At 41.8% G+C, this 12,029-nt stretch overlaps 1 protein-coding gene and 1 non-coding gene across 2 annotated transcripts in view; one reads left to right on the forward strand and one right to left on the reverse strand.

Annotated features, from left to right (window-relative positions):
- Positions 1-2,672: 2,672 nt before the first annotated feature.
- The window catches only part of SMS (spermine synthase), a 46,150-nt gene continuing 36,793 nt past the window's right edge, over positions 2,673-12,029 (reverse strand). The window contains exons 8-11 of the mRNA XM_027609648.2: positions 9,799-9,913; positions 8,911-8,990; positions 4,591-4,706; positions 2,673-3,200 (exon numbers count right to left, since the gene is read on the reverse strand). Coding sequence (XP_027465449.1) covers positions 3,161-3,200; positions 4,591-4,706; positions 8,911-8,990; positions 9,799-9,913 — 351 coding nt within the window. The 3' untranslated portion in view covers positions 2,673-3,160. The remainder of the gene's footprint in view (positions 3,201-4,590; positions 4,707-8,910; positions 8,991-9,798; positions 9,914-12,029) is intronic.
- LOC113931612 lies at positions 10,363-10,467 on the forward strand. The gene has a single exon (XR_003522779.1). It is a non-coding gene; the product is annotated as a U6 spliceosomal RNA (small nuclear RNA).

Here is a 12,029-nt window from a genome sequence, read left to right on the forward strand (position 1 = left end):
TCAAACAGGTCAGGGACACATGACCTCACACACACACTTCCTGTGCCCAATCCCAGGAGTCATGGCAACGGAACAAAATTCATCCAGCCGAGACAGACGCAAACTCCTATCAGTAATAGTTAACTCAAGCAAGGGGGTGATTATTCCACTGCACCGGAAGTAGTAGGCACAGTTTTATTTTGACATCAGCACTGCTCTAGCCCAGTAAAAAAAGTTAACCCAGGCTTCCTCCAGCCCACTATTAATGGAGTTTTTAAGATATTCAGTCACCCTCTCCCTCTGCCCTTCCCCAAGCTCGCTCTCTCAAAAAAATTTCATTTAAAAACCAGGGCGGGGGGGCCAGCCTGGGTGGCTCAGTCGTTGAGCGTCTGCCTTCGGCTCAGGTCATGATCTCAGGGTCCTGGGTTCGAGCCCCACATCGGGCTCCCTGCTCAGCGGGAAGCCTGCTTCTCCCTCTCTCACTCTCCCAGCTTGTGTTCCCTCTCTCGCCATGTCTCTGTCAAATAAATAAAATCTTTAAAATAAAAACCGGGGGGGGGGTGCCCACCGGGGTGGCTCAGTCGGTTGAGCATCCGACTTTTGAGCTGGGATCACGTCATGATCTCAGGGTCATGGGACCAAGCCCCACATTGGGCTCTGCACTCAGCAGGGAATCTGCCTGTGAGTCTCTCTGCCCTCTCTCTCTCTCAACTTAAAAAAAAAAAAAAAATTGCATAAAATATTCAATCACATTTGTAGGAGTAAGCATTTTTAAAAAATAAACCAATTCTTGATATCTGCTCATGTGTTGAATGGAATTTCTATTATAGCCAGTGTTTGTCTTTAATTAAAAAAATGGCTGATAGGATGGTATATTGTTTGATTATATATAGATCATATAAAGCGTAACAGCCATTAAAGAAAAATAATGGTTTAGATCGTATTACATTTCCTCAAAATGCAGCAAAAGTAGTTGTTTTTAGCTATCACAGTTCAGTTTGCCTTAACAGTTACAAAGATGTTCAAAAACAAGCAGGCATCATCCTTTCTCTAATACAAAAAAATGAGCAGGGTCGGAATCTACCACATCACCCCCAACAAGTATCTCGTTCCCTTCTTGCTCCCATACTGCACCCCTCACTCTCTCCCGAATGCATCCTCTATGGTCTGGCCCAGCCCGCTCCACCTCAGTTCTAACTCTCAGCTCTGGGCGGGAAGAGTGTGTCATTAGACTCAGCACTGGCTTGAGCCTTGGCACCAAGCTCGGCTTCAAGTATAAAGTTATGCCCCACATATTGGTAACACCATATCCAGACAGCAAATAGACTTAGTTTCTTTTCTAAAATGGAAAAAAAAAATCCAATTCCGTTAAGCTAAAATGGTGTTTCTAACGGTCATAATACCACCATTTTTAATCTCACACAGTAGGCAAAAACAAAGCCTTTGCAAAGCATTACAGAAGAGTTCAGGGGGTAGGTAGGAGTCTCAATGTCTACCAATGCTGTTTTTAAGCTCTATGCACAAGAAAAATATTTGCTGAAAGCCGATCTAGTTCCAACATGACTAACTATCCCTTTATTGTTAGTTTCTTCTCCCATGCCAATCCAGTAAAAAAGTAAAGTCGGCATGCACTCACTTTTTAAAGAATATCCATTAGAGAGGCGCCTGGCTGCCTCAGTAGGTAGAGCATGCAATTCTTTATCTTGGGGTCATGAGTTCAAGCCCCACGTTGGTGGAAATTACTTAAAAATAAAATCTTAGGGGCGCCTGGGTGGCTCAGTCGTTAGGCATCTGCCTTCGGCTCAGGTCATGATCCCAGGGTGCTGGGATCGAGCCCTGCATTGGGCTCCCTGCTCTGTGGGAAGCCTGCTTCTCCCTCTCCCACTCCCCCTGCTTGTGTTCCCTCTCTCACTGTGTCTCTGTCAAATAAATAAATAAAATAAAATCTTTAAAAAATAAAATAAAATCTTAAAAAAAAATGAAAACAACGATTAAAAAAAAAAAAATCTGTCAGACAAACCTATCTTGGGAAGAAGGATGTTCTGGGTTGACTCTAATTCTATCTCAAAACACACACTGAATATTTCCATTTTTAATGCTTTGCTTACTGCAAATTCACCATAAATGAACTCAATCCCTTGATACAGCATAAACCTTTTATGAAAACAATATAACCACTGATGTCTAACGTGAGTCAGTTACATCTCCACCCTTGATGTGGCTTGTTACTGACGAATACACTACACCAAGCTGCTACTTGCCTGCACTTCCTTAGGGGAGTTTATGCTCTCTTGTTGCGAGTCTCTCCACAAACTATCATCCTAGCTCTGTGCATCTGAAAATCTTCTTAAAAAGTTTCCCTGCAGCAATCCAAAATGATCTTTATTTCCACATCTAATACACCACTAAGAGTGGGAATAGAAATAAGCATGAAGCCAAATCTTTTCCTATCCTCAGGTCAATTTTATAATGAAGAACTGGTGAATGTAATAGGTTGTGTGTCATTTACCACCGTGGTAAACAAAGTCATTACTACTATTCAAAAAAGGCCCAATGGCCATCCCGTTATAAAGAGATAAATGGCACTGAGTGATAGAACAGAACTAAAAAAAGACCAGGAGACACCTTTGTTCTGTGAGATCAGCAGTGAGAAAGTGGGGACCTAGCTGAAATAAAACAACAAACACATGAAATTTCTCATTTATAATTTTAATCGAAGCATTGCTATTCATTTTTTTTCTTAACTCTTTCTTATAAGCACCAAATTTTAATAGCTAAGTCAATTTTGGGGGAAAGAAACACCATCAAAGAACTTCCCTCCAGAACAAAACAATGATGTTCATTCCTCCAAACAACCAAATTCGAAGTCTACCAAAACAGAAACAAAAAGCCCACACACACACACAAAAAAGTAACAAAAATCACATTCTAGGGGTTCAGTGCATTTAGCAGCCTTCGCTGTGCTGTCTAATCATCCTTCAGCTGACTTTCAAAAAAATTAACACCCTAGCGCATCAAAATATACATTTTCCATTTGCTTTGTTTAAATTAAAAATAATAATTAAAAAAAGAAAACTTGAAGGAAATCACAATCAATTGCCTGACTCATTTCGATGTCATGTACAGCATATGAAGGTCAGGAAGGCTATTTGCAGCACACATGATTAGGAGAGACTGGTCTTCAAGGTTTAGCTTTCTTCCAAACAGTGTAAAATACCCACCTGGACAGGCAGTCAAGGAATAAGAGCAGGTAATTCAAAGAAGAACAGGCAGCACTTAAAATTTGTTTGCTGGCCTACAAATTGGAAGATGGATGAGTTTCATGGTTCAAAGCATTGCGGCGATGAGAATTAAGGCCTCTTAACAAGGCCGCTTTACGGCCTGAACGCCTCTCACCTGTGAGGTGAAAGGAGCAAAGTGGAGAAAAGGCCAAAGGCATACAAATATTCCCTCCGGTAACGCTACCGCTTCCTAGGTTTTAAGATGTTTTAGGACAGTAGGACAAGGAAGGGCGGGGGAGGGCAGACATTGGGAGGGTGGGAGAGGAGGAGAAAAAGATGGAAGGATGGGGGGGGGCCAGAGGGTAGAAGCCTTTTCTCCAGATGTTATCAGATGATTTTTATAGTCTCTCAATATATAAACAGATCTGACTGTAAAAAATGCTCCATAAGGAAGCCGTGATGAAGGTGGACGGCTGCGGGGTAGGGGGGGAGGTCAAGGATCTCCTCAGGCCATGGAAGAAAATGGCCACCCCCACAGACAGACCGCTCCCCTCCTCCCAGGGGGATCTAGGGGGCTTCCTAGAACCTGTGTCTCTGTCAGAGGCTGCCGGGGGCCTGCAGGCAAGGACTTCCCTGAGGGCCTAGTAGTCACAGGATCCTAGACAGCAACGCAGACTGCTGTGACAGGAAACTGGACTCGGCCACCTCAGATAAGGAAGCTTTTATCTGGAGACCAGAGTCCCTCCGTTTAGGAGAAAGAAAGGCATTTTAAATTTCCACTGACAATTCTCATTCTGGTTTTTCTCTGGGTTCCTTTATTTCTCTGGACTAACTTTACTAAGGGGAACTAATGAAGAACACCAACATTAACTCTGCAATCCCCAGCATTATTTTTAGCTCGTGGTTTCTAGTGCAAATCACGATCAAGTGAAGTGTAGAAACTAATATTAAAGTGGGGTTAATTTTAATATAAAAGCAGAATGAGCATATTCATTCTTTTTGCCTGCTGCAGCTCAGGGGGTGCTTTCGACTAGGGCTTCTGAAGCTTTAGATGCACATCAGTCTCCAGGCAGGCCGGTTAAGATGGCTGACCAAGCCTTGGCTCCAGCCTCTGATGGGTGGGGCTTGAGAACCAGCAGGGCTTACTCAGTAGAACCACCTGGGGAGCTATGGTAGGCCATGCCCCAGAAGCTGAGGGTGGGACCCAGGAATCAGTATTGTTTTAATTAAAGTTTCAGGAAATTCCAACGTGCAGCCGCATTGGAATACCACGGCCTTATGGAGTAAAGAGTGAATCAATCCCATTTATTATTGGATTCAAATGTTCAAGTGGCATGGGATGTACTTGGGTGTTGCAGTCTGACAACACAGTGTTTTGGTCTAAGGATACAATTCCAAGTATGAAGGAACACAGACGATCTCCTTTGAGAATTCCACAGGACAATACAGGCGCCCGAGCTGTTCTTCATAGAGTGACAAGGCTTCTGTCAGATTGACACAGTTACCCTAAATCAAAGAAAGAAAAGCAAACAATGGGATTCTTGAGTCTCATTGGGGGCCCCCCGCTCATTTGAAGGTCTCTAATAAACGAAAACAATTTTAGCTTTAGATGGAAGTTCATCTTTGAACATGAGATAAGGCTTCTGTACTTTGACAAATTGCATCCAGTTCTACTTATAGATCCATTAGCTCATTATTCTTCTACCTCATTTACCAAGCCATTTCAAATGATTCAGAGTATGAAGCAACAGAAAGCAGGGAGACCACTTTCTCACTAGTAACGCAGTCATTGTATCAACACCACAGAATTAGCAAAGGTTCATACACATCGCCGTTCAAAATGTTTGCCCAGTCGTCACCACGGTGTTGAGAATGAAGCATCAGAACGATAATGTTCTTGATTTCCAGAAGGGCTTAAAACTACAACCCTAATCTAAGACAATGATACGGAACTATATTCCCATCTCCATGCTTTCCCCCAGATATGTAATTTGAAGCCTTATGAGAACAAAAGTTTATTCAGAATATATGGACTAAGGCTAGCCCGCAATTCCACTCCTTATCAAACATCTTCTCCTGACTTCATTGTTCCAATTTTTCTCCCTTTCTTGCCACCACTTTTTCAGCACCCCCCAGCAGCCAGGAGCGGTCAGGGAGATTACAGTGAAGTCTGCTGGGGGTGACCGGGAAGGTTTCCACTTCCAGACAACCAAGGATAAACAGAGTGACCCGCCTCTTCACTTAATTCCTGCCTAGAACCTAGAGGGGACATTAGAAGCTGCAGTAGCCGCTCTGTGACCACGAAGGAAAAAAGGGTGAATGAGATGCTGGCCAAGAACAGAGCAGAGGTATGGGTGCAGCCTCTGCGTAGCTCCAGGGCAGTGCTGCTGCGGCTTTTTTATTTTTGTAAAGTCATGTCTCCGCCCAACGTGGGGCTCGAACTCGGGTCCCCAAGCTCAAGAGTCCCACGTTCCACTGACTGAGCCAGCCGGGCGCACCTAAAGTGGAGCTTCTTAATCTGTAACGTGCATGTGAATCACAAGTGATTTTCATTCCGTAGGTGTGGGGTAGGGCTTATCGTTGTAGCACAATTTCCCCCAAGGGCTTTTCATAATGGGTACTTAATATCATCTATTTCCTTTTAACCTCTGAAGTTCTTAGCATTCTGAAGACTACTGAATATATATACTGATTCTATTTCTTCTTAACAACTTCACTATCAATGAGCCTCAGAACAGCCAAGTACAATGTAAAATGAAAATCATTTACAAATGAAGGCATCCTGTGATGTAAGCATCCCCACGAAGGGCATTTCGAAACCAACCAACCAGCCACAGGCAAGTGGGCAAAAATAACTATTCTGAGAGCTACCCTCAGTGGTTTTAACTTGGCACCTTCGCTCAGCATGACATCGTCCTTCAGTGCCAGCCTGTTTAGTAACCCATCATCTAGGGTCCTGCAGTGGGATTTGGCCAAAGTGCCCTTGGCCAGTATATAATTTGGTTTCAACATCAAGTTCACCGTGAGAGTATATAAACACCACATGTGTAATTTAAGATTCACAAATAGAAAACACTGCCTGGATGTTTTTAGAACACATCACCACTGGGGAAGCTATAGAATGGAAAATGCCACCCAGGTGCACAGTTCAGTGTTTTTTCTTGCCATCTTAAAATTGACACCACACTCTCTTTATTGAGGTCATATGGGAGGACGTCATTCCTGAGAATGTGGTAAGGATATAGGAAAGTTTCAATTTGTTCTTCCCCAACATTGTCAAAAAGCAGTTTAAAAAAAGAAAGGAAAAAAACCTCACCACAAATGGAGACCTACCCAAAAAAAGTAATGTGATACATTTTACTTTCCTGTGTTTTTAAATGGAAATACATTTCTTTCTTTTCTTAAGAAAGACATATTGGATCTTTGCTGCCATAACGGTGCGCATGAACGTCCTGGCAGATGTTCTCAAGAGCACTAACAATGCCGAGAAGGGAGGCAAATGCCAGGTACTTAATAAGCCAGGCTCCAAAGTCAATGTCTGGTTTCTCACTGTGCTGTGCATGTGAATTACAAGTGATTTTCATTCCATAGGTGTGGGGTAGGACTTATCATTTTAGCACGGTTACAATGGTGAATCTGAAATCACTGATGATCACAGAGGTGGGAACATTGTTGTGAACCTCACGGGCAGGTGAAACAAGTGTGGAGTCATCAGCCCCAGATCTGATGTACAACTCAAAGATCTAGAAAAATGGCAGAAGAATCTGCTCCCGCCCCACCGGTTTGGTTTCACTGTACTGACACCCTTAGCTGGCATCATGGACCATAAGAAGCAAGATGAAAACACACAGGAGGGAAAATCCTGGGATTCTTTTTCTAGGGATGTAATACATACGTGCAAATAAAATGTCTCAGTGGACCAAAAAAAAAGACAGAGATGCAGAACAAAAACCCAATAGCAGAGAATTAAATACCTCTTAAGGATGGGAAGGGAATCACTGGAGGGGAAGGCATTCTAAGAGGTGAATACCAATTCAGTAGTTTGGTCTAAGTTTTCCTTGCCCCATGTTACGTGTGGGTAGGTGACACTTGCCTTTTTACTTTATAGATTTCTGTACTGTTTTTATCTTATTTATTTTTTTTAGAGAGAGCATGGGGGTGGATGGCGCAGTGGGAGAGGGAGGGAGAGAATCCCAAGTAGGTTCTACACCCAGTGCACAACCCAATGTGGGGCTCAACCTGAGCCAAAATCAAGAGTAAGATACATGCGGTGCTTGGGTGGCACAGTCGGTCAAGCATCCGACTCTTGATTTAGGCTCAGGTCATGATCTCAGGGTAGTAAGACTGAGCCCTGCGCCAGGCTCTGTGCACAGCAGGGAGTCTGCTTGAGATTCTCTCCCTCTCCCTCTGCCCCTCCCACTCGTGCTCTCTCTCTCAAATGAAATAAATAAATCTTTAAAAAAAAAAAAAAAAGAGTCAGATGCTCAACCGACTGAGCCACCCAGGCACCTGTTTTTATCTTTTAAATTTTACAGTTAGCAGGTTAAGATTTCTATAATGTAAAAAAAAAAATAACAGGTCCAGAAGAATACATTCTTTTTAAGATCTTATTTATTTATTTGAGAGAAAGAGAATGAGAGACAGAGAGCATGAGACGGGGGAGGGTCAGAGGGAGAAGCAGACTCCCCGCTGAGCAGGGAGCCCAATGCAGGACTCGATCCCGGGACTCCAGGATCATGACCTGAGCCGAAGGCAGTCGCTTAACCAACTGAGCCACCCAGGCACCCCCAGAAGAATACATTCTTAACAAGTTCAAAAGCAAGGTAAACAATATAATGATTTAGGAAATTACACATATGTGAAACAACTATAAAGAAAAGTACAGGGGCGCCTGGGTGGCTCAGTCGTTAGGCGTCTGCCTTCGGCTCAGGTCATGATCCCAGGGTCCTGGGATCGAGTCCCGCATCGGGCTCCCTGCTCCACGGGAAGCCCGCTTCTCCCTCTCCCTCTGCCTGCCACTCTGCCTACTTGTGCTCTCTATCTCTCTGTCAAATAAATAAATAAAATCTTTAAAAAAAAAAAACAAAAAAACAAAAATTACAGGGACCATAGTGCAATACCACCCAAGTAAGTGCTTATCTTCCGCTTATGAATCAAGGGATTGTTGTACCAAGTAAAGAGACTCAGATCACCTTCAGAATTTTCTTCAGGGCTTAGTAGGTTATATATATGTAATATATATTTTACATAACAAGAGATACAAACTTTAAACTTTCTTTTAAATTTAAGAATCCCATAGAGAATGAGAAAGAAACAATTTGCTTCCATCTGGTGGCAGGAGCTCATAGTAAGTTTATGAAACTTATGTTGATAAATTGGCTTTCCAATGAAGAATCTCCTAGAGGGTAAGAGGGAGAAGTCAAAAAAAAAACCTCCCAATCCCAATCTGTGTCTCCATCTGGTGGCAGCAGCACGTACTACAGCCAGAGCCCAAGGTTGCTCAATCAGGACAGTGGGCAAGGGGGACACGCACAGACTCATGAATTCCCAAGAGATGATGACAGGTCAGCTATTTATAAACTACTCCCTGAAAGAACATAATTCAGTTACGACGTTCTATCCTTAACAGATATAAATTTCAATAAAATACATGCAAATTTCAAAATATACAATTCTCATTGAGAGTTTTGGGAAAAAACAAGTAGTCTACCTGTGTAAAGTATTTTCCATCCTGTTTCAGTACTTTCATTGAGAGGTCAAGAATCAGTCTGAGAAACTCCCATGTGGAATCTGGACGATAAAAAAAAATTTTAAGTTATATTAATATATAGGTTTGCATTCATCAGAAACAACATCTAAAAAGTCAAATTATCCACATTAATATTCAACAATACCCAAAAAATAAAGAAATAGCCAAGGGCTTAAGACCCAATATTCAAGAGCTTATTCATGAAAACTTACTGTCGTTTTTGTGTGTCCTGCACACACGTGCACATACTCAAGCAAGGTCAAAAGCAAATATTCATGTGCTTAGCACTGCTTTAACGATACCAATAAAGATTTGACCAAAAAGGCAGTGGTTGAAATCTGAAAGACAACAGCTTAAGGGGGAAGCAGCGACATCCCAAGAGAGAAACAGCAAGAGTCATCACGTGGGGACCCAGTGTGCCAGCTCAGCAGGAAGGCAAGATTATAGAAAAAAACACTAACATCGAAATGCCACACCAGCGGTTGATTTGGAGTGTGTGGTTTGAGAATGGGGAACTGTCTCTGGTGTTGCTGAGAAAGCTCACCAGTTTGTCCCAGTACGGGTTAAAAATCACATAAAAGAAATAAATTCTCAAACAAGCTAATTTCTCAATGATGTAATTGTGAGTCATTTTATTTAATGTTTCTCTCCAACAACTGAGTAAATTTGCTCATTCAGTGACTGAAATCCAGCCATCTTTTCCACTGTGGGCCTCAACTGAACGACCTTGAAAAAATGAAGGAACCAATCAAGTAGACAAGCTCCAAGATCCTTCCATTCTCACAATGTGCCAAGTAAAACATTTTCATGAACGTTATCTTGGTTATATAAGAAAAAAACAGAACCTACCTTCTTCTGGAGATGTGGAGATTGGAACGGCTGTCAAATCATTAATCACATAATCAAACTCTCTCCCTTCTTTGGCGTACCTCTTCAGTACTGGAATACAGTCTTCTATGAGAACCTTCCAAAGAGAAGAGGAATAGATGCACGTGAGCTGACGCATGTGGGTGGAAATATTTAAAGCCTTGTAGAGGAGGGAGGAAAACGCAAACTGCTGCTGAGATCCAAACAAAAATGACTTCCATCCATGCCTCTAACAGCTACAATTCAGTGCCTGCTAGAGGCTTTGTCTGCCTTCTCATTTAATCTAAGCAACAAATCTACAGGTACTATTAGTATCCACAGTGTACAAATGGAAAAACCAAGTTAAGAGAGGTTATGTAGGGGCGCCTTGGTGGCTCAGTTGGTTGAGGGTCCGACTCTTGATTTCAACCTCAGGGTTGTGGGATCAAGCCCCACCTCGGCCTCCGTGCTGGGAGAGGCATGAAGCCTGCTTAAGAGTCTCTTCCCTCTACCCCTCCACCCCTCCCTCTCTTAAAAAAAAAAAAGAGAGAGAGATTATGTGGTAGTGTGTTCTTCGGCTGCACACATACTAAAATTGGAATGATACAGGGAAGCTGAGCATGGCCTCTGCACAAGGATGAAACACAAATTCCTAAAGCGTCCCATACTTTTGAGAGACAGAGTGAGGGAGGGAGAAAGGGAGGGAAAGGGGGCAGGGGTTATGTAGCTTGTCCAAAGGTACCCAATAAGAAACAAAGCCAAGAAGTACACCTAGATCTATATGAAAGCCAATTTCACACTTTTAACTCTAATCTATATTGCCTCTCCTACTACTGTCTCTATTTTCCTCTACTTTTAGTTTTTCTTTTATGCTAGGCACTGAATGACTTCATTGTCTATTGATTTTTTGCATCTTACCTCGAACTATTAACCTACAGTTTTTCATTTTTTTAACGACTTTGATTGAGTACTGTTGGTAATACAACTGTGTAAGAAATACCAACTCCCACAATCACAATTACTAACGAGTACAGCAGTTAAGAGTTGGAATTCTCGAACAGATCCTGTGCAGTAAACACATTTATCTTTGAACAACATGGGTCTGAACTGTCTGGGTCCACTTATTTGCAGTTTTTTTTTTCCTCCTAATACAGTACAACACTGTAAAAGTATTTTCTCTTCCTTATGATTTTCTTTTCTCTAGCTGACTTTATTGTACGAATACAGTACATAACACATATATCATACAAAATGTGTTAATTTAACTATGTTCTTGGTAACACCTCCAGTCAACACTATGTTACTAGTTAATTGTGGGGGGAGTCAAAAGTTATATGCAGATTTTTGACTGTGTGTGGGGGGTCAGCACCCCAAACCCCCATGTTGTTCAAGGGTCAACTGTATAGGAACTCAGTTTAGGGCTTGCAATCTTTGAGGTACTGAAGCTATATGCTGCTGTAAGCAACAAACTAGCAAGAGTTACTCTCCTTGTCTTTTACTTTTCTAGTTACAAAATACACTCATGAAAAACAAATTCATAGAAGTCAGAAGTTTGTCAAAATTCCCTAAAATAACCTATTCTAGAATTTTTCCTCTGAAATGTTCTTACACAGATCCTCAGTCACAATTTTAAGAACCTGATCTTACAGCCCTACTGTTTTATAACTTGCTTCACTTAATGCACCATCTAAGTACAACCACAAAACGATCTAGAAGACACTAATCAATCCTGTGGGATATGCTCATATACTCTTACCAACACACATTCTCACATAAACACATACGCTGTTCTTTTTTAGAACTAGGATCACACACATTCTGAACTTGAAAATTTTCATCTAACACCGTTCTAGGTAATGACAGAATTTTTTTTGAAGGGTAATGGTATTTTTTTTTTAATTAGATCATTCCATGAAAAATGTACTACTCTTTAGCCTCCTCGTAGGGCCAGATATTCAAACAGTGGGTTGCTGAGACCAAAGGCATGTCCGTTTTAGTTTTTATAGTTTAGATGGCAATTCACACTCCAACTAGCAATGCATGCAAGCACCTGTTGCCTGGATATTGTCCCTCTTTCTATTTTGTCAAGTCCCTTGCTAATGTTTTCACACGAACTTGCTGGGCCACTAACAGGGGTGAGCATCTTGTTATAAGTTTATAGGATATTTGATTTTTGTCTTCTGAGAAATACCAGTTCACGTCCTTTATTATTTTTCTATATAGTTATCTTATTT

This window comes from Zalophus californianus, chromosome X (genome assembly GCF_009762305.2).
Source record: "Zalophus californianus isolate mZalCal1 chromosome X, mZalCal1.pri.v2, whole genome shotgun sequence".
Taxonomy (NCBI): domain Eukaryota; kingdom Metazoa; phylum Chordata; class Mammalia; order Carnivora; family Otariidae; genus Zalophus; species Zalophus californianus.